The following is a 23,854-nucleotide window of genomic DNA, read 5'->3' on the forward strand; positions in this document are numbered from 1 at the left end:
ATTTCATCCAACCCAAGAATATTTTAACTTTTTCAGGTATCCATGATCAGTAAAATAAAGTTCTAATTCATCAAGTCAAAATAAGGAGACTTAATCTATGGCATTGCTTTGTCTTTGCTACCAGGGGTCTCATGCCAGTAGTTGCCATCCATAGTGAAAAGCGACAGGGAAACAATAGGCTGTCAGTCGTTGTGTTTAAACCCAAACTCCTGAATGAGTCCCCAGATGGAAGATCCCCGCCTGTCAAAGTCCCGCTGCAGGCAGTAGAGAAAGAGATGCCTCTAGAGGACAATTCAGGCTGCAGTTTTGTGTCAATGTCCATTGACTGTAAAGGAAACGTGGGTAAGAAAGGGTCCTAATGGAGGTCTCTGGGTGATTTCTGCAAAACTAGGCAGTTGGAGGATTTCCTTCTTCCCTGTGGACTGTCACTGCCTTTCTAAGACAGATACCTTCACAGTCTAATGGGCAAGTCAGTTCTTAGTGTCCTCACTTTTCAAATTTCCAAATTTCCATGGATTTTCAGTCTGTCTGAAATTATTTTTTCTTACTGGTCTTTGATATTTATATTCCAAAAGAGGCATGGTTTTGATCTGCAAAATTTTCTAACTAGTCCTGTTTAATTTTTCTGCTGGGGAGGTTGGATTTGCTTTCGTTTGGTGTCAAGAACCTAATGGCTCTCCTTTATCTCCCTGCAGGCTGTCCAAAACCTATTCAGACCACGAAGACGTGATATGTCTTTAATGTTGTTTATATGTTTTTAAATGTCTTTAGGCTACCATTAGCCATATATTAACAATTTATATAGTCATGTTCTGTAAAATATCTGGATATTTCCTTTCCAACGATGCCTGAGCATTCTAGTTTTGGTAGCATCAGTCTGTGGGCTTTGAGGTCAACTACAGAGAACATCTTTGTTATTAGAATTCCCCAGTATATCAGCTGGGAGATGACAGTCTGGGTTGTCACTTATCTTCTACCTTCTATACCATTATTTTTGTCTAGATGTTTAAATAATGTTTATGCAAAGTGCACCTGTTTCAATCTGAGCAGATCAGTATTGGATTTTAGACCAACATATTACATTTTTTGCTGCTATTTAATTTATCTTATTCAACAGAAGAAATGAAGAGGTGCAGTGTAATGTCAAGGGATGTGGCTTATTTAGCAACAGCAAAACCAGCTATTTTGAGTTAGGGCTTCATTTGAGGTGAAATGTCTTTTTCCCATGTTGTGTAATTTTTAAGTAGCTGCTTTGTGAAAACATCTGCTCAAAAAAATCTTTTGACATTTCAGACATTTTCAATGTTTCTCCTCCCTTTTACTGCTCCTACTGGCATGACTACGAGTTCTGAGATACATACAAATGCTTACAGTAACAGCAACTTAATTCAGTACAATAAATATCAGAGAATCGAAGTACTATGAAATAGAAGCAATAGTTACATTATATGTGCTTTTTGTAACATTCCCTTAGTCTCTCAAGTTGTTTTGGTTTAATCTACTGTTAGGTTAATACTCCTTGACCCAGATTTTGAGAGGTGATTCACTGGGAATTAAGAGTGCTCAATACTTTGAAATGTCGGGGGGGTTTCTATCCAATTTACATTATAGATGCATTTTTAAAACCTTGTGGGGAACAGGGTATTTTCTGAAGATGTGTATATGGCTTCCATATACAAATGGTTTATCTTCACACTTGCAGTGTAACAATACCTAGGTTCTGGAAGAAAATATTGTCAATAGAGAAAAAGAATTCTTAGGTTGCTTTTAAACATTCAGCTTTTGTGCAGAAAATGAATTGGACTGGGTATAGCTAATTTGGGGAAATTTGGGGTGGGCTGAAAAAAGCAGAATTTAAGGCTCATTTTTCTCACTTACTACTACTGCTAAGGTATTCTTCATGGTTTGGGCTTTCTGAAAACTAGAGCATTCTGTCCTGCACCTCTCAGCAGTGACAGTCCTCTGCCTCGTACCTGAAACAGAAACAAAGAACAAGAGTTGTTCATTTGGCAAGTTGGGATATTTGAGTCTTTAAAAACTGTAGAAATGTCAGGTCTGTGTACTTGAAGCTGCCACTGAACATATGGTTCTCATATTTACTAGTCTAAGGTGATCAAACTGTCCCAAGATCTCAGACCTTTGTTTCTAAAAACCAACCTAGGAATAAAAAAACAATGGGCCATTGTGTTATTGTACCAAAAAAAAAATAAATCTATATTATGCGAGATGACCTTAGCAGTTATTAAACAAAGGAGGATAGCAGAAACCTTTCACAAATTGCTTCCAAAAGAAACTAAAATGTCTATGATCCTCAGGAAAACTTTAAGCAACAGATTGCTTTAAGAAAAAAATTGCTCTGACCAAAACTAGTTCTTTCTCCAGTGGCCCTTCAGAGTGTGACTCCCTTTCTCACTATATTAAATACAGAAGTGTCTAAGGATGATCAAAAATGCCTTCATGCCAAGCATCTTAGACACAGCAGTCTATTCCCGTCTGAAAGAGCTTAGTTTCTGAGTGCACAGCAAGAAGATTGTGTGAAAAACAGCAGAACACACAAGAAGAATGAACAATATGCTGGCAGTAAATATCATCTAGTTCTTTGGTGATGCTGTTATTATAGGAGGAAGGTAGTAAATTTCCTCAAGAATGGGACAAGCTGCAAGGAGAGAAAAGGGAAGGAGAATTGTGGATAAACTGTGTTCAAGAATGATCTGTAGGTATTGGTTTTGTACTGAAAATCAATCAGTACTTTTTGTTGTTGTTGTTGTTAGGTTTTTTTTTTTTTCCCTGTCTTAATTGATATAAAGTGATAGACAAACGAAGTTTCTCCTAACAGGGCAATTGTAACAGTCTAATTTAAATAAAAGTCCAATACAATTAAAAGTAGTCCAAGATACTTATTTTTGTATAATCACAGAGCAACTTTACATTTGTTTCTCAAATTGCTCAGTTCAACAGTGTTTTGAGGCTCTTTCATTGACTTGCAACTTGTGCAACAATTCATGTTAATACTTTAGGTATTCTATATAGCTACTGCTAAATTCCAGAAAAATACTTTATAAAATGTTAATGACTTTCTGAATAAATTTGTTTTGGTGCAAGTTAAGAGAAACATTAGGGAAAATGACTTCTTCCCCTGTTCAGTTGCTTTCTTGGCTCATTCTGCTAATACCAGGCTCAGCTGCGGTATGTCCATGGCATTCTGTATTTCAGTTTTCCCTTCTGTTTTCTTAGCAGACTCTTTGCTTCTAACAGTTGAACATGCTGTTGGTTCCTGCTGCAGCTTGGCCGATTGTAACTTTTTATTTTAATGCTTCTGTGAACAGAAATGAGAAAACTTCTGTTTTCTCATTGTCTACCCTCCAAAGTGCTGTTGCAGTTTTGTTTTGTTTTCCTTTTTGAAATGGGACGCCTTCCAAATACTCACTTGGTATGTTGGAAGGCTAAATAAAGTGAACTGAAGAAGAGACATACTTCATCCTGTGAAGCCATCCTCTTAGGATCTCAGGAGAAGATTTCTGTCATGATTATTCTCAGGCTTGAGATTTTCACTCTGTGGTGGAAAGTATCTTAGGGTCTAAGTGACTGGTGATACCTTCAAATCCCTCAAATTTGGAAGTAGGGCTTGTCAGCCAGTAAAGTGTGTCTGCAAATGTTCTTCAGGATTTAATTAAAGATTCTCTTTCAGATGCCAAAAATAACAAATAATAATGTCTGGAATAGATGAGGTAGCAACAGGCTGTTTTTTCTGTCATTGTTTTCATCCATATGTAACTACCCCACTCCAAAAGCAGAAAATAATTAAAAGTAAAGAGAGTGGAGATTTCAGAAGTGAAAAGATTAGTTGAAGTAGCACTGATATATTTATGAAAATAATCTTTATTCCTTTGTTTCATACCAAAAAAGCTGGTCTGTGAATAACCAAATTCTCTGCATCTAGCTGGCTTAAATGTTGTATCACTGAGACATGTTCAGCTGCCATCAAACTGATTCCAGAGGGATCAGACTGAATATATGAATTGCGTTTGCCAATTTAGAAGACACTGTAAAACCATATTAAAAACTGCTGAATTATGTAGTTTATAATGCGTAATTTCTTTTCTAATTTCAGACTGTAGAACTAGAGGACAGTTTAATGCATTTTCATATCACTTTCGGGGAAGACGTTCTCTTGATTACAGCTTTCAGGAGGACAAGCCCTTGAAGAAAATGAAAATGTCCAAAACAGTAAGGTGAGATTCTTTTTTTCAAAGAAGTATGAAAAAAATTTGTTTTCAAAATGGAATGAAACTGAATGATTTCTTTGTAAGTGCATACCACTTTTTTCCATTGTCTGCTTTCTTAAGTTTATGATTGATGTATCTCATTCTGACACTTCTGCATAGCTGCTAACAGTAAACCACTATTTTTTCAAGCTCAGATTTGTGTAAGACCCTTTATGAGTGACATAGTATAGTGCTTTTGTTCTTCCTGTGCTTCTCATGAAAAAACTCAGTGATAAAGCATAATTTGGGGGATTTGGAATCCTGCATTCCTACTGTGCCTGCAGTAACCAAACTAAATTATTTCCTTTCCTCCTTGGAACTGCTAGGGCCTCCTGTAGAAATAAGATGAAACCAAATGTTCATAACGCTAGCATAAAAATTTGTGATAATGGTAGGGATTGCTTCTAGTACCAAAATACTCAGAGCAGGAATGGAGAACAGTAGTGCTATAGACAATGTTGTTTATAACTCCCTAATCCTCAAAATACTCTAGCAAGGAAGTAAATCACAATGTCAGTCACAAATGATCAACTGCACAGGGTCCCTGCAATTTCCAGGGAGTCAAAACTTATCTATGAATTAGTGAAATTAAATTAGTTCTGCTCAGACCAAATATTTCTTGTAAAGATCCTTCATGAGGAGTGAATTTGAGACTCTTGAATTATAGCTCTTTCCATATAGCATGTGTTCTTTTAGCAAAGAAAATTATCTACTTGACCGAGATGACCAGGTAGTCTACCCACTCTGACAAGGAAAGCAGCTACACAGATAATTAGACAGGTAAATTTATTTCAGCAGCTTCAAATACTCATGTGAGTGTTACAGCACTGAAGAAACACCACCATTGTATTTCACTTAATTGATAGGAAGCTGTCCTAAAGTAACAGAGCCTTGAAGAGTTTAGGATTTTAGACAAGAGAAGACAGCAGCTAAGTATAAGCTTATTTATAGACAATAGAAAAAGAAAGGTTCTTTTGAAGTTATCCTTGAAGAAGGATGTTTGCAAATGAAGTGTTATAAGTTTTTAAATCTACAGAACAGCAATTCACTTTTTAAAGATGCTAGTCCCATAATTCTAAAACTGTAGAAGGGTTTAAATAAAAATGAAAGCAAGAAAAAAGAAACACTTATATCTGAGAAGCAGCTTGTTTTTGTTAACTCGCTGTTTGACTGTGTTTCAGAAATGAAGCTCAAAAATCTACAACAGTCCAATTACTAATTAGGACTACAAAATAGTAAAGTTACAATACTTTATTTATAGCTTAAATAAAGCTAAGGCAATCTCAGTCCTTTAACATTCTCACCAGCTCTCATGCTCATTGTTGTATTTAAATTGCATTTTGGTGAGAAGATTTTTTTCTCCTTTTTTTCTTCTCATTTTCAATAACTTGAACAGGTGGGGAAGATTAAACTTTTTGTTATACAATAGCAGCTGGTTTACTTGAATTTTGGCATGTTATGTTGTTTAGAGTTCTTTTTCTTTAATTTAGATGAAAAACTATGGGAAACTAAGTAGCTTGAACACCTGCCAATAAATGCTGTTTTAATTTATGCAAGAAGATTATAAATCATGAGCCCTATTATATGAGAGAGGATTTCTTTGCCAGTTCATTCTTTGGGTATCTCTTAGCTCTGGAGAAGGCATGCTAACAAAACAGGAATGCTTGTGTGGATTCAAGGATCTTAATGTAATAAGTGACTTTAGTAATTAGTGTTATCCTTGTTTTTGAATACATGTTTTCTTAAGTGGTGCCAAATAATATATTATTAGTTATGGACAGTTCCTTTGATAACTGTTGCCCCTCAACAGTTTGAATAGATTAACACAATTCAGTCTTGTACATCTCTTATCAGATAACAGCTGGAAAGTGCTATAGACAAAAGACTGTAGATCTTGTGTATGATAATCAGTATTGATTTCAAATTGTTAGTTAAAATAGGACACAGGAATATGTTCATATCTAAAAGTACTTCTCATTTATTTATAAAACCCAAATTTTCCTTCTTAAAGTCATATTTCTTTAAAGACACACTTTGCTAATGGGGGTATAGAGAGAGAAGCTATGAATCTGAATGCGAAATGTGCATTTCATGTTTGGAAGTAACACTTTTTTAAGACTCACTTTTGTCTGCTTTCATATTGGAGGCTCAAGAGAGATCTCAGTGAATTTAAGGTGATACTCTACAGTGTCACTGATGACAACTTTGTTTGTCCCCCTGCATGAAATATATACATTATTTTTCTAAGTAGAAGAAATTCCCTGTTGCTAGTGATATTAACAATAATCCACAGCTCACCTGACCTGACTCTGTCTTCAGCCCCAGTGGGTCTTGTGTGCTGTTGTGGTTCATACAGTTGCTACATTTGTTGGTTGCTCTTCTTTTACATTTTTTGCTAAGTGTTCTAAAATATCTAGCCAAATAAAAATGAGTTAGATTAATATCCTGACTTGGCATTCATTTGTTGCAGTTCTGTGAAACAGAGTAAATATTTTCGTAATGCCACATCAGCATCTAATGAAAATACAAACATGCCCGCAGTGAATGACTTCAAAGAATTCGTTTTGGAAATGCAAAAAACTATTTCAGGCCTCAGAAACCAGGTAAGGGGCTATAATGGATAGTTTCTAATTGTAGATTTAATTCATAATGTTTTCCTAACATCACTCTTACGTTTTTAATATTTAGACATCCACTGCAACCAAAAAACACCACATATTATCTCAAACAAAACACAACACAGAACATGGTGTGTTATTATTCTTTATTTCTATGTTCTTTTGAAATCTTACTGAAATATTCTACAATTAGACCCTCTTGACTTTTGAACCTGAAGCCTTGTGTAACCATTGTATACTAAACATAGAATTAGTCTTTCTCTAAAAATTTGTCTGTATAGTTAATAAAATCTTTTTTTCCTACCTGAAATATATGGAATCTATGTAAAACTGTGATTAAAATGTAGACTTCATAAGAAGTAATATGCCAGACTACAGCTATGAACATAGTTAAGGTCTAGATCACTTAAGGAAGACTTTTACATTGTGGCATAAAGAAACTCTTTATTCAGAATAACTCAGCCACAGTGGAATTCCGTTTTGAAAATGTATACCATACAGGACAGAAAAATCCAAAGTAGGCCAAAATGTTTGCAGCTTTTCCATGTAATTTCTAGATACAAATCATATATTTATTTGCATAGTAACTTAATTTGATCTTTGATGGTATTATGTCATCATTGTTGTACTCATCTTCAGTGCTCCCATTTTGACAGTGGAAATGCGATGTAAAGGCTTATTACATTTCAGTCAGTTCTTCTGTCTTTGTTGGATGTAAAGAAGACTGAGGGATTATTAAAAACTGTGCCTTCCTAATTACTGTTTCCAAGAAGCACACAATCAGCAACATAAAATAATCATGTAACTCCTTTTTTCATCATTAGGGAAAAAATAGAGATAGTAAAAAATCCAAGCACACATTTTTAATTAAGGTTTGGGGTTTTTTATTTCACCCACTTTACATTCAGACATTTTTTAAAGTTTAGATTTGTCTTTCCATATATGTCACATGTAGTTTGCTTCTCTTTGTATGCTCTAGTTTTATATTCCAATGGAAAGATGTATCTTCTGTTAGTTTTCTTTTGAAAGGCTGGTTCCATACATATTACCTGTTTCCAATCTTTTAGCGTTATGAAAACTAAGAAGTGAGAAGAAAAACTCAGACAAGTATTAATCATGGATTATGTAGCATAAGAGAAAAGACAGAATACCTTGCACAAATAAAAACCTTTCTTTGATTCAGTTATTAACTTTTTTTTAATGTTTTCAGATTAAAAAACTTGAATCGCGCCTCAGTAAAACTGATTGCACTGATGAAAAGGGTAAATCGTATTCCAGCAATGAAACCTGGAAAAGGGACCCTTGTACTGTGTGTGAATGCAAAGTAAGTATGCAGAAGTCCATTCTGAGATAGAAATTATATTAGGTTCTGCTGCTAAAACAGCAGTTCCAGTTTTGTGCCTGCTAATATCTGGGTCATAGTTGCTAATTGTTTTTTTATGGATCTTCAGTTATTTGGTGCAAAAAATATTGTTCAGGTATCACTGCCCTTGACACTGGTTTTCAATCCAGCCTTTATATACTTTTATTGTATCTCCATTTTCACTGATGTATAGTTGCACTGGCAAAATTAACTGCAAAGTGAGAGTCTTCTTGAAAAACTCTACTAAAATGCATAAAAAAATCAATAAAAGCTTATCTAACTTAGAGCTAGATTTTAATTTTCTTTTATCATGGTGAAATTTTTTTAAAAGGTAGTAAAAGAAATATGTCAGTACTTGGTATCCCAGAGTTTCATGCCTCAGCATTAGATAAAATGGTATACTGCTCCATTAAAGATTGTATAATACAAAGAGCCTTCTCAATATAAGTTTATGCTGAAATAAACTACGTGGAATTAATCATAGTAGCCAAGATCTTAGAGAGGATGAATGAGAATGTGTTCTTCAATAATATGAAAAAGGTATTTCTTGTTTGGAACATGTAGCTAAGTATGTTCTGGTTTTGTTACTTTTTTTGCTGACACAGGTTGGTCAGATTACCTGTTTTGTAGAATCATGCCCGCCGGCTGACTGCGAAGCACCTGTGAAGGTTAAAGGAGATTGTTGTCCAGTCTGCCTAAAACAAAATATCAATAAAAAGAAGCCATAAGTCTGCTTTTTAAGAATTTAGGGTGCATACTCCTCAAATCATATTGATGCCTGCTGATGGCAAAACCAGGTAACTACAGTCTTAACAGCAAGAAATGAAGATTTACAATATTCTAATGGTGCTGTAACAGTATAACATAATGTATCATTTTATTTTCTGCCCATGATGGTAATCACAATGCAAAAATGAATGAAAGGGAAATTAGCAAACAGGTCAAAGTTAATTGTGTGTTAAACTTCTCAGGTTAGACAAACTCAAACTGGTGCTACTTTAAGAGAACACTGTCAGGTAGTTTTAGGTACCCAAAATGACTGGGCCTAAGACTTACTCTAAAATGAACACTTTGTTTCCTATCTTTAATTAGCAATATTAAAAGTTTACTATCCCTTTTCAGTACCAGTCTGACTTGATATTTAGCTCTTTGTTATTATTTAGTAAATGCAGGGAAAAGGAAAACACAAGGTCACTGTGCCCAAAGCAATGCCATAGAGGGCCAGTTTCTGCAAACACCTGTGCATGGAAATTCTGTTGAATCACACTATCATTTCTGCGCCTGGCCAGCAAGGAAATAAAGAAAACTACATGGCACCTTTCAACATTCTTTCATTAATTCAAGGAGCAAAATTAATCAAAATTTTCAAACCGAAAAAACTAGAATTAGTAAGGCAATAAAAATAAATGTAATTGGAAGATACAAAAAGCAACTGAATGTATATTACAGATGTAATTGACAGTGTTCCTCATTCTAGGAAAACATACGTGACAGAGTAGCATTTGATCTTAAAATGAACATAATCCTTTTTGTCAAAACATATGTAATTGCTTGGCAACCTTTTTTTTTTTTTGTTCGTTTCATTTATTTTAAATCATTGTAACATGACCATCCAGTCCAGTTTTAAAGCATGCTTCTCTTGAGCTCGGATCAGCTCACGTATTTGTATGGCCCTGTCTTGAAAATGTGAAAAGATGTCACATGCCATTTTGTGTACAAAGATTCCTACTGATTCATTGTGCATATTGTCAATCGACATATGTTCCGGATTATATTGTGGCACTGTTTGTTGAAAAAAAGAACAATCAAATTCAAGCATCATGATTAATTGTGGATTGACTACTTTTTCTGACAAGGTATTTGATATTTTAGGTTTTTTCCAGTTTCATCTAATGCATATATATTTTTACCTCACTATTTTTATCATTCATGTTAAAAATGGTCTGCCAATGGACTTTATTTCCCATTTAATAAATGTTCAACATTATAGAGTATATGTCTACACTAGCATTTCAAAGTTGTGTACTTTTTAGAATATAAACTGCACATTTTTGACCAGGAATTATATATTATATTCAGTGAAGGACAACTATCATACCTCATTTTACAGCTTTTTTGTGTTTATTCAGAATTGATTCTCTCCCTGAATACTTAATATGTTAGAATTTATGGCTCTGTCTGTCCTTAAGTCCTAAGTCAGGACTAACTAGAACCAGAGCTATTCTTTAGTTATATAGTTTACTGCCTTCTGAGTTTATTATTCAAATTTAGGGAACAGAGATTTGGGTATCAAAGAAATCTGCACAAAATATTCTCATCATAAACATTTCAGATTATGCAAACAGACTGAATACTTAATTATTGCATGGTAGATCAAATACCTATCTAATAACTAACCTAGCACAGCAATAAGAGTTCCACTATAATATTTTGGCACATAATTTCTCTGATTACTAACATTAATAATTTCTAATTTGATAAACTGATACTGTGACACACACTCAAACTTTGGTGTATCTTTAAACCTTACTACAGAAACTTGTTTCATACTATGGTAGGAGCAATATGTACATGTGAGTGCTGTGTTAAAGGTGTGTGGTAAAGGTACACATGGAACTACAATTTATATTTTTAAGAATATTTTAATTGATTTTATATACAACGTTTTGATTTATGTAATTTTCTATGTTAATACTTTTAGAAATTGTGTGTGGCGAGCATGTTTGAGTATCATATGGTTCCTAGAGATTGTCATTCCTGTATTTCTTTGATACTCTGGTATTTTGTTGACTTTTGTTGAGAGTCCAAACCACATGTCTCGTCCTGTAATTCCAACTCAGATGGAACTCCCATTGACCTATAGCAGGAATTCCTCAAAGAGGAAGGATTGCAGAGCTAAACCAAATATAATTTAACTGTCGAAACAGTTAAATAAGGCAGTAATACATCCAGCTGGTTACTACTTGCATTCTTTATTCCAATTTTATATTAAATAAACTTTCTCAAGATTTCCACGTATAGGAGAAGAGAGTTTCCATTTATACATTATAAAATAGTACCTTATATCTGATTGTTCCTTTTTTCCAGCCTCCAGAGTAAAGTGGGAGGTTTTCTTCGTTGTTCACTGTTTATTCATATGGTATATAAAAAAATGGGCTTAGGAGTCTGGATATGCTTAAACGAGTGTAATATTGAGTTATTTTCTGCCATCCATCTGATTATAAACCATTCAGGAAAAACAGGTCTTTATCCACAGTTTAAAATGTAATCAGTCATGGGTTGTACTAATTCAGTTTTATTGCAGTGTCTGCAGAATCAGCATTGATTTTAACATTTCTGAAACAGTGGCCAATGGCTAGATGACCATTTCCTCAGTATCCACTGTGAGAATATTGCTGTAATATGTTGCAAATTTTACATATTTATTTTCTTTTTTAATGTTGCCTAAAACAAAGTCTTTGTTGTTTTTATTTTAATCAGTAAATTTACCAAAGAACTGTTTGCACTGTATAATGAATGCTTTTCAGTTAAAATAAAATGGGCCACATTTCCAAGTAAATTCCAAGTGATTTCTTCTCGATACAGGTATTGTTTAGATTATTTGCTGATGATTCCAGTAGGCTTTTATCAAAAATCCATATTACTTGTGCAGGATTTTCATGATCAAGATATCTGAGAACTAAGCAATGAGCTAATGAATCATGTAGATTCAGTAGGTTCTTTAATATTATGACACATAGAATTAAAATACATATTCACTGTTCTCTTCTAGGTGATGGGAAAAAAATACATGCAGACTCAGAGAGGATATTTAAAAATACACTTATTTCTTAGCACAAATGTGTATTTGAAAACTCTTAGTGCTGAACATTTTTTTTCCACATTTTTTATGGGAATGTCAAAATATTTACATACAGCCTGTTCTTACACATTTTCTTCACATCTTCAAATATATCCAGTCATGACTTGCCTTCCAATGCACTTGATTCTACATTCATTCTTTATCCACATTGTTTCACAAATGGATATCCAGGTTCATGCAATCTCAGCTCAAAATGAGTCTTCTGTGCAAAAGAGATCTTCTTATTTACCTCATCTTGTTTCTCCATCATGGGATATGAATTACTGCTGAACACATGATGAGTTACTCTCATCCTTTGGTGAGGTGTTAGGATATCTAGGGCACTGGGTCAGCTCCTTTGTTAGATCCACCTGAGAGTCATCTGTTTCTTCACAACTTCATACAGTAAAGCATTTTTGTAATACAGTGTCATTGCAATGAATATAATTCTAAGTTGCCTTACAGTGAAATGGGAGAAGTTAAAGATGGACTCCAAGGCACAGAGTTAAGAATCGTTTTCAGGTTGCAGTTAACTGTGCCTCACTGTAGTTTGACTTTGAGTATTGCATAAGGCAAATCTAGAAAAGCAGAACTGCAATAGCTTCATTTATGTGTGTTCCAGCAGGCTGCTGAAATATCCTCTTGCTCTTCCAAAATGTTGATGAGTAGTATTCGGTCAGTATCCTCTAAAAATTTTAGGGCAATCAGACTATTTTTTTTCTCCAAATTCAGATAAAATTAGTTAGACAAAGTACTGGTATACATTTTTTTAGTAACTTAGATGAGTAATGCATGCTTTTTTTGTTGTTGTTACCATTAGACTGAAACAGGCAGAGATTTGAAAAGAAGGTTTAGTTTCAGTAAATAACTTTCTGTTAGTCCAAACAAGACAACAGCCAGGATTCAACACAGTTAATTGCCAAGAAGTTTGCCAACAGTTATTAAAAAAAAAAAAAAAACAAACCACGAAGTTTAGACATTTAGAATAAAACTGTTGGACTCATATATTTTGAGAAAGATTCAGTTATATTTTAAATAAACTGAGTAAATTGACTTTTATTCCTTTTGGTTGATTACAGCTAAGAATCATTTGGCCGCAGTATGATTAAAGTTGTTTTTATAGGGAATGACCTCCCATACTCAGTAACTTTGTTTTGCTGCCATAGTATTATGTCATTATATGATGTAAAATATTTTTGCTTATATTTTCTTTTTAATCCCCTACTAGTTTCATGCTTTTTTCCTATAGTATTTACCAAATCAGAATTTTTTGCAGTGAGATTTTTAGACATGTTGGGACTGTTCCATGGCTTTAATTTGGAAACCTGAATAAGGTATCAAAAGCTGGTATATTTGACTAATTTTCTCAAAACTTCTGCATTATTCTGTTGTTGTATTGTTAAAATAGATTAAATGTTTTGCATATACAGGATAACAGAACAATAAAATTACCAGTAGAAAAAAAGACTGTTTACAGTCCTCTCATGGTATCTCCCATCTACAATGTGGGGTTCCGTGAAGTATATTTCAGAATTCATTTCACTAATTTTTATTACATACAAGAAAAAATGAGATCAGATGTGTGACAAAAAGCTTGTTAGATAGAACACGTCAACAAAAAATACCAATATGAGCATATGCACATATCTCATTCATGCTGAAAGTTTGTCAGGCTCCCAGTGGAATGAAACAACATTATCCTTATTAAAATTAATGGGAACCAATGAATTACTAAATATGTAATAAATTACTAGATACTAATACTGTCGTAACCAGCTTTGCATTATGATGTACCTAGTCAGGAGATTGTAGTGAGTCATGAAAAGGCAGTGTTGTCTGCTAATAGCGTATTTTAAAGCAGACATGCTAGCAATAGCAGACTGTTACTTTGCAATTATCCTGGCTGCTTAGTTTCATGCAATAGTTCATTTTCTTTCCTTTTTTTCACACTTAGCCTGCTGTGACATGGCAAGGAAACCTCTGCACCTCCAACACACTTTTCCTTTTCTGCCCAACATCTTTGCTGTCCATCCAGCAGTGTTATGAATGGTCCTTTCACTGCACTTTAGCATTCCAGCCTGGTAACAGACGGAGCAGAATACAGATCAAATATATCTAAGTTAGAAGAAGATCTGGCTAGCTGTGTTTAGCTGTAAAGCTATGAATTTAATATCTCTGTTTAGATTCAGAAATGGAACAGAACAGCAATTCCTGTGATAAAGGAATAAACCTAATCGTTGCATTCAGTAAAGATGTTTGTGTCTATTTGATGCCTCCTTCAGTGATACAACTTTACATTCCCACAAGTCACATGCTTTAAAAATGTTGCTGTGTTGACGAAATAAATCCCATTACCTACTTAGAATGATCAGGGGGCTGGAGCACCTCTCCTGCAAAGACAGGCTGAGAGAGTTGGGGTTGTTCAGCCTGGAGAAGAGAAGGCTCCGGGGAGACCTTATAGCAGCCTTCCAGTACCTAAAGGGAGCTTATAAGAAAGATGCGAACAGACTTTTTAATAGGGCCTGTAGTGATAGGACAAGGGGTAATGGCTTTAAACTGAAAGAGGATGGATTTAGATTAGATGTGAGGGAGTTCTTCCCTGTGAGGGTGGTGAGACACTGGAACAGGTTGCCCAGAGAGGTTGTGAATGCCCCATCCCTGGCAGTGTCCAAGGCCAGGTTGGATGGGGCTTGGAGCAACCTGGTCTAGTGGAAGGGGTCCCTGCCCATGGCAGGGGGGTTGGAACGAGATGATCTTTAAGGTCCCCCTTACCATTCCATGATTCTACCAATCATTCTATGATTCTATAACTATATCTTTATGAGATATTTTCTGTTGTTAACCTGGCTCGCAGCCATTTGAAGGATCAGTGCACTAAAGTGCTTCATGTCTCTTTTCATAGAGATTAGAATGAAAAAAGTACCCAGAGGGAAAAACATAATCAGGAATTGTCCTGAGAAAGGAGAAGAAACTATTGCTTTGTTTTAGTGGGGAGAAAAAAAGAAAGATTTCATCAAGTACTGTGACTTTCTTTTCAGGCAGAATGCAACAGTTCATCAGAATATAGGAACTCATTAAATATACCAAAGCAACATATATACAAGACTGCAATAGAGAGCCCCCAGGGAATGGGAATCAATTTTGCCATTTATTGGACCAGCTACTGAGTGATAGTAAAGCAGGCTTTCAGTCCCTTACCTCCACTCTGAGGCTTTGCCTCTCTTTCAGTGAAGACCACCTTTTGTTTTTTTTCATCCTCCATGCTTTCACAGCTAAGGGGCTTAAATATGAAGTCAAGACTACAAGCCAAAAAATTTATTGGAGCAAATCATCAGCCTGACCCCTTAGAGTGGCAGGTCCTAGCTGGTGAGCAAGGACTTACTTAGAGGCCTGAATGGGACGCTTCGGAGGAGGGTTCAGAGTCAGCCAGTTAGAAACGTTAGCCAAAGGGGCATACTGGGGTCCCTGTCCTTTTCCTGCGCTTGAGTGCCAGATTTGGCACTGTCTGTTACACATTTCCGTAATACAGGTTTCACACTTCTGAGGAACTCTGCGAGGAGACACCAGTTTGAGGGCTCGCTCTTTCCTAAGTCAATCTTCCTGCAGAAAGCCATCTTCTTGCTACACGTGAGAGGCAAGTGTGGCAGCTTTCATACAGAGACCAATCCCAGTTGCTGAACGAATACTCAAGCTGTTTTAATCAGGGGTTTTCTCTCCTTCTGGGTGAAATTGAGTTATTTTGCAACCTATGCTTTTATTTAAAACTTCAAATGCTGTCACAGGAAAGGAAGACTTTTTTTTTTTTTTCTAATTAGGCTTTGTAGAAGGGGCCTTCTTGAATGCAGTGCAGCAGACTGAAGACATTGTAGGAGTGGAATAAATGTTTTCTTTCAGCTGAACTGGCTTGGCATGATTGCATACAGCCTTACTTGTTGCCAGGCTATTCTCTTATATTGAGAGTATTTAAAGATTGCCATGGGATTATTTGGATTTTCCTTTATATCAACAATCGATTCAGGCAATAACAAACAATAGCTGCCTTGAGGTCAGAAAATGACAGCTTGTTTCTGGTGCAGGCGGATGTTAATGTGGATTTTAAAACCTTCATCTTACATTCTTTCTTTTTTTTGCAGTGGAATGCTATTGTTACCCCAAATCTTACCTCACAAGCTGCTAGTATTTTTTTCCATTTGAACTGCAGATGTATTCAGAAAACATGTCACTTTTTACTTTTTTTAAGATCAAGGGTTTCACACATTGGAAATGACAAAAAGGGGCATAGCGCCTACCTATTGCTTCTAGATTAATAGACTTTTAAAGCCCAGAGAAGTCACTGCAGTCTTGTCTAGCATCTGCACAGCATGTTAAACTCAATTCATCCAGTGTTTTTTACATTAAGACATTGTCTTGTGTTTCAATACTGTCTTAAAAAGACATGCAGTCTTGATGGAAAATCTTAAAATGTTACTTCTGCATCACCATAATGTAAATTGTAATAGTGGCTTACTTACTCTCACAAAGAATTTCAGACTACAATAGTTTATGTGTGTATGTGCAGGTATTCAGCTACTGTACTGCTCATCCCGACCCTTAGTTTCACTTTTATTTGCAAAATAGGTCATGCTTCTTACTTCTTTTTTTAAAAACTACCCAGTTTTATGGGTGCACATTCACAGTTTAAGATAACTCTTATTCACTGTATCACACCAAGAATTCAAATTCAGTCAGATCCTGAAGCTGCTTTTAGCTACTTTATAGCCCCTAATTTTGTTAGTAGGAATCACATTCTTTATTCTCCCATGCGTGATTTTGCATTTAGCTGTGTTACACTAATCAGATAAACTCAGTCAAGAAAGCAATCCAGATTTATCTGTAATTATTTTAATTTTCATTTTAGAAAGTAATTTACTTAAGGTTTCAAATTATTTAATCTGATATATATGTTCTGATGCAGCTACAGGTGAATCCCTCTCTTTTACATTCCTTGTAGCAAAAATCAGCCAAGTATGACTGATCACACTTGAGAGAGCAAGAAAGTAAAGGAAAAATAAAGAAAGGCTGAGCTACTGCTTGCTTTCTGTGGTGAGAAGTTATTCACAAAAGGGAACAGTCTGGTGACAGTCGCTGGTTTTTTTTCCCCATCTGCTGCTGTTTGCTTCACTCTTGATGCACTATTTAAAAGTATGAAAGCTTTGAGAGAGAGGCTTTGATAAGAAAGTCAGGATTTACACTGTAGTAACACACTGTGTAGGTTGTGTGTTCCTAGTGCTAATCTCGTCTCTCCTTTCCCTTTCAGGCCACAAGCTTGTCTGTATTGCAGCCTGTAGTTCTGTCTTTAATTTAAATTAAATTAAAACAAGAATACCCACACTTATGAAAGAGCAGAAAAATATGGATGGGGAAAATGTTTATGTTAGAACTTTAAAGAGTTTGGGCTACATTAAGCTATAGCTGTGGTCAGGAATTTTGCATATTTTAGTGTTGGATTTGCACCACTGGAAAATAAAATGCCTTATTGGCCTACTGAACAGCTTGGTTTGCAGATGTGAGAACTTCCTAGTGCCAGTGAACTCCACCACGGCTCTGGAAAATTATTCAGACACAGGTGAAGACCTGAGCTCATTCAAGCCTTGGTATCTCTGTTGAGACTAACACTGCAAGTACCGGTCTTGGTGGGTTTTGTGAAAATTACTTGTTTGCAAGGGGATAGAAAGGAGTATCTCTCTGTTCTGTGCAGAATTACTGATAATGGGTTTGCTTCTCCTTTAGAAACACTGCAAACCATCTTACCTGTCTTCTAGAAGCATTCAGATTAGCAGTAGTATATAACTATGGCCACCTTAAAACCCATAATATTTATTATTTGAAATATTAGTATATTTATACACAGAAGTGTTTCTTGCATGGTATTTTTTTATTATTATTTACTACTTTAAATGGTAAAAATAAAAGGGTATTACAAAATAGAAAAAGAAAATGCAAATACCACGACAATCACACCTTTATTTTGTAAATCAAAAATTGAGTGGTTGACTGCTTATTACTAGAAAACAAACTAGATTGTTCATCCCAGACTTTATAGAAAATGATGTAGTGTTACTGTCACAGATTCTTGCAAAGCAAACAAGACAGTAGTACTAAGTCTGGTCTGAAGAAAGCTGACAGCAATGACTGTGCCAGCTCATTTCAGCCGTTTTAAAATCATGGGTTTTAATTTTCCTTTGGGATTATGGAAAATTCAAGCATTATGATTCAGGATTTTAATAAGGTATGTTCTCGCAAAAGTGCTGTAGAAACTGCTTCCTTAACTGGACCATTAATTTTCTGTTTTGCCTTCCTATCTTCCTCCAGCCAGGTGGCTTTTTTTTCATTCTGAAATTCCATAAAAATCTGTTAACAGGAGATAAAAGACGGGGCTGGAATCTTGTCTCTGCTAAGCCAATGTGGTAATGTCATCAACACTGCATGGTCGGTCCTGGGAAGGACCCTCGTTGGGCCAGGATTGCACCCCAAATAATCTAATAATATTCCTGTAGCTCTGGATTTTGTGTGTTAAGAGGGAGAAGGAATTTGGTGTCTAAGATAAAAGATTGGGAGATCAGTTTCAATAATGTCAGTCTACTACAGGTCAATACAACAGCACTGAACAATATATTTTTATTAGGAAGAAATCCTATCCTCTGTAACTTCCCAGGCCCACGTCCTGACTCTTGCTTGTTTACACATGTGCCCAGTACAACAGAACTGAATAAACAGAACAGTTGCAGTTCCTGAAAAGAGAAGTATCTGAAGGAACATGTATAACCAATTTACTTACAAATCTTTCTTAATTAGATTGCTAGAGATAGTATGTGACTACAGTTTAAGGACAGGATTTCACTAAAGGAATTCCTTTTACAGGAGACCATCAGGTTTGTCATTTTGTAATAAAAGCCTTGGTGACATTACCCTAGAAAATAATTCTTAATTTTTTTCTAGGTCATTTTATTACACAAGGTCCATCCCTGTGAGTGCCTAGCTACAAATGAAATTGAAATCCGTGTAAAAACTAACTTACATGTTTTTGGCTAGATTTCAGGAAATCATTCACTCTTTAGAGAATATCCATAACTCTCCCAGCAGATATAGCGAATTCTCCTAGGCACCTTGCCAGACTGTCGGGATAATGGCTGCTGTCTCAGCTCTCAGCGCATTTTGGTCTTCAGTGAAGATTCCCAAAGCTTGTTACATCAGTCTTGGCACAGCACACCAAGGAAGCATGCACAGGATCATGACTTACATGAAAACATTTCTCTCTCAGGCCCTGAATAAAATCTTTGGCAATCAGGCAGAAAAACCATACTTCCCTTTTGTCTTGTAAACTTGAGAGCCAATTAGTTAAAATGTCTCTATGGAATACATGAATTTGCAGCTGTAGGCAGGAAGGAAACTTCCACTGAATATGGTATTCCTTTATTACACGTATTTTCTTTTAATTATGAAATATTTTATATTATTATGAGTTAGTCTTCTGTGACTGCAATGATTACATGTACTTATTTCTATGATGCATATGGTATTTCTTACGCCTATCTAGTTACATCTATAGTCCGCATGCCTCTCTCTTACATGACACTGGTGACCCTGTACCTAAAAAAAGGATCCAAAGTCCTTTCCAAAGTATTCTGTCGAAGGGAGTGGATCTGGGAGAAAAACAACATTTATGGTACCACAGGGACTGGTTTCATAAGGGAGGTTAAAAGAGCTTTTGCCAAATGACCATTGTGAAGTGACCAAATAAGACAACAATTCAGTTATTTTGAAGGCAATATTTGGAAAAATGGAAGGAAGGGGTTGTTTGAGGTGGTTTAAATAGAATGCAGTTTTGGAGGAGAAAAAGGGTTACTGAGCATTGAGCAACTCTATTCAATTCCTCAAAGTGGGGAATAATCCCTGAAGTAAACTGAAGAGATTCATCTGTTCAGTTCATGGTAGAATTTCCACAACATTAAGTTCAGGGTGCACAAAAATAAATAAATAATAAATTGCTTATTTGCAAGAATTGCAGCATATCTAACCACATCATACCTGCTTTTATTTTTATGCTGATTTATTTATCAGTATCTAGAAAGTTCCATTCTTTGTGAAAGGAATACCATGGTGTAAGAACTATCTGCAGTATTTGAAATGTGGGGGTTTTTTAGGTGATAAGTTGCTATTACTGTGTTACTAAATTGTATACTCCTTTGCTAATGATATTAACATGACAGTATTATCCTGATTAGGAGTCTTTTTCCCGGTATCTGATATTAACGTAAGCATTTTTTACATATTGATCCATATTTTAGTTGCTTTTCAGTAACTGGCTTTTCTGTTCTCTATTACAATTCTGTTTCCCTGATCTGAAGTCAGCACAGACCTGTGTACTGAGAAGTGGAAATGTGCTGTTTGGAAGTACTCTGCAGTCTGTATACAATATCCTGTATTTTATGCGTTTTATATAAATGATGTAACTAAAATATTTTTTTTAAGTAATTGTCAGAGGTAGAATTAATTCTCCAAACTAGAATAAGAAAGAGAGAAAATGGTTTTTAACACTTCCAGTCAAGATGTGAGTTAGCCCAAGCAGTTAAATGGAATTCAGGAGGAGGTTTTGCTGTTAAACACATGAAAATGGGTTGTGTTTTGAATGAGTAATTTAAAAGGGTTTGGCTGCAACATGTTTGTAGAGATTGTTTATCAGAAGTTCTCAAAAGAAACCATCTGGACTGCTGGATGGTTAGAAAGGATATGTGGCTAACGGAGCTGCTGGCCCTGCTGTCTCCAGAGTTGCTGGATTCTACATTGACACTATTTGACATCTTGATCCTAAAAAATATTCTGGACCAAGCCAGAAAGAGGGAAAAACCTCTCTTAACCATTGTCTGGCTAAATCTTGAACAGTTAATTGAAGGCAGGATGGCCTTGAAGATAAGGAACAGGGTGGTTTTATTCTTGGATTAGCTTTCAGCATGCTTGGGCAATTAATTTAATCTCTCGACATTTAAGTCTCCCATCTGTAAAAAAGACATAATAATGCAGGCCTCTGTAAAGTCTTTTAAAATCTTCTGAAGCTCACTAGTGGTCTGTCATGTTTCAGAGAAAGCTTACTGTTGTTCCTTCTTCTGTGTTATTTCCCTTTCTGTTTATTTTTCATTTTTACTATCTTTGCCTTTATTCTGAATAGGAATTTGGTTGACCAAAAGAAGAAAAAGCTACCATTTACAACACCTTCATGAACTTTTAACCAGAAGGGGTTGAGTCTTGATGATCTGATTATCATAGAAGTTTTCCAGGTCTGAGAGTGGCTGATAATGGCATTGTGGTGCCTGTCATTTCCTACCAGCTGCTCTGCAGAGGAGATTAAGGGTTGGAAGTGACATTCTCTGTCCTTTCTTCCTTCCTTTTGTGTGCATGGAATTAGGCATGTGAAGAGTTAGTAACAGCGAGACTATACTTACGCATATCTAATTCCTGTCAGATAGCCTATACCCTTAAAAATAAATCCTGAAATCACTTGAACCTCAGATTACCTAGCCGAAATGAAACTGAAGGAAAAATGTCAGTAAATATAGTTTGAAAACAATCATAGAACATCCCAGAATTTCACTGAACCCCAGTGAACTTAAATCATCATTGTCAGACGAGACATACACAAGCATGTTGGCACTGCTAGCAGATAGAATTAAGTTTTCATCAGTTTAACTTTCTGAGATGTTGGAGGAGTCTTCAAGCCCATCTTTCATCAGAATTTATATTTTTTCAGACAATCTCAGGCCTGAATTCATCTGGAAAACATTGACTTTGCAGCCTGTTGTCATCTTTTCCTTCCTTAAATTTTCCCAGGCAGACATGGGATCAGATGAGACATGCTTCCACTTTTTCAACACACTAGAGCTTCCGCAGCCACGCAATGTCCAATCTTCTTCCGCAGTAGGCCGCTTATTTCTTCCAAGTTCTGCATCACAGGCATCTTGATAAAGTTGTAGAGATGTTCCCTTTCATAAACACATCTGATGAAGGATGAGAGACAGGCTAACTAATTCATTCCACTGCTGAATTCAAATTCTTCTGACTGAAGATACCTCTGTCTTTATAGGCATGAATTACATTTTCATTCCCTTCTTCCAAAAGGGGTTAAGAGCTTTAATTCCATTTAAGAAGTTCAACTAGAGATTTCCCTATGGAAAGTTGAGCAGAGGTAAAACTAAGCAAAGCAATTCCTAGATATGCTCTTACTCTCTGTCAGTCTTAAAATTCCTTCTCTCATTTGCCTGGGTGTTTTTACAAAAAGATTCATATGATAATGACCAGTGATCTTGTCACACTGTGGCAAATTTTCTGAATGACTGTTAACTGCTTGATGGTGTAACATCAAAAGTAAATTTATATTAATATATATCCCTAGTAGGAAAAACAACCTTCTAGTCATCTAGATGCTGTTGACAGAAAATACTGTGTACAATAGTAGACACTGAATCGATACAGAATTTTTCAAATGAGTGGAAATCTGTCTGAAGATGGCTACTTTATGAGAAATACCACTAAAATTATGGTCAGAGAAAGACATGAGCTAAAACCCTCTTGGCATGAAAGGTGAAATACCATGCAGGTTTTCCTTTATTTACAACTCTGGACCTTCACAGCTTGCTTTTTCCACATTTCCGTAAAATAATCCAAGTTTTCTGTTTTTCAAGGATGTTTCCAGGGCCCACAAGAAAGAGTTGCCTTAGTGTTGGGTAGACCAGTTCTGTGGGAAGGACAATTCTTCATGATTAACAGCTGTTGTGTCTGGGTGTTTACTATTTATTTTTAAAATTGCCAGCATAGTTGTTTTATTACAGTTCAATAAAAACATTAATATTATTTTTACTGTGATAGAAAAAATAGCACATCAAAAATCTTACAATGACATCATTTTGGGCATCTCAGAAATTTGTTGTTAGATAAGGATTAAGCACTGACCTCTTGTTCTTTTAGAATTTGCTTCAGATTTGGATTTTGATCACAAAGGTCATGTTTCTAGTAGCCTCATGCAAGAACTGAAGGGTCTTTCCATTAACACCACAGATTGTCAGGCTGTACTTGGAGGCCAAGAAAGAAGAGTCTACAGTTGCAGGAGACCAGGTTAGGATGGGGGGGTTTGTGCTGGGTTTTGTGGGTTTTTTTCTGCTTAGGTGATGTCTAATAGTATTCAAGACTCTAGGAGTGATATTCTAGCCTTGCTCAGTGGGCATTTTACATTTATGTACCCTATGGTGGAATAAGCATGCTGTTGTTATAATAGAAAGCATGAGGTAGAAGCAGTCCAACCTTTAAATCTTTTTGAAAACTCCTTGTCACTATGCTGGTCTATTTTTCTAATGATGAAACACATCGCATGACTGGGTTTCCACAGTTCCCATTTCCATGTTGTAGAACAGCATTTTATAAGACATCCGCAAATGAAAACCAGCATTAGTGTCCTAATTTTTATTACCTGTGCAGTAGTCCCCACTGGCCTTCCCAAAGTGCAGCATGGGCAATTCTTTTTACAATACTGATGTTGTTTTGCAAAAATATAAGCCCTTCATAGAAATAATGGTTTACTTTATTATTAACACAGGATAATAATTTCTGTAGGTAAGTATTGAAACTATCAGTGGGACCTTGCCAAAGAGATGCATGGCCCTAACTCTGTGAGAAGCAGGATGTCTTTAAAAATTAACAGACCTTTGCATATAGATAGCTGATCTAAATCTGCTGTTTA

The 23,854-nt window shown here is 35.7% G+C and overlaps 1 protein-coding gene across 1 annotated transcript in view; it reads left to right on the top strand.

Moving 5' to 3' along the window:
- The window catches only part of PXDN (peroxidasin homolog (Drosophila)), a 94,903-nt gene extending 85,461 nt beyond the window's left edge, over nucleotides 1-9,442 (top strand). Inside the window, exons 22-25 of the mRNA XM_010566755.1 lie at nucleotides 4,112-4,232; nucleotides 6,736-6,868; nucleotides 8,094-8,207; nucleotides 8,852-9,442. Of these exons, the coding sequence (XP_010565057.1) occupies nucleotides 4,112-4,232; nucleotides 6,736-6,868; nucleotides 8,094-8,207; nucleotides 8,852-8,974 (491 nt within the window). The 3' untranslated portion in view covers nucleotides 8,975-9,442. The remainder of the gene's footprint in view (nucleotides 1-4,111; nucleotides 4,233-6,735; nucleotides 6,869-8,093; nucleotides 8,208-8,851) is intronic.
- Nucleotides 9,443-23,854: the final 14,412 nt, after the last annotated feature.

This window comes from Haliaeetus leucocephalus, unplaced genomic scaffold (genome assembly GCF_000737465.1).
Source record: "Haliaeetus leucocephalus isolate CR32 unplaced genomic scaffold, Haliaeetus_leucocephalus-4.0 Scaffold217, whole genome shotgun sequence".
Classification (NCBI taxonomy): Eukaryota; Metazoa; Chordata; class Aves; order Accipitriformes; family Accipitridae; genus Haliaeetus; species Haliaeetus leucocephalus.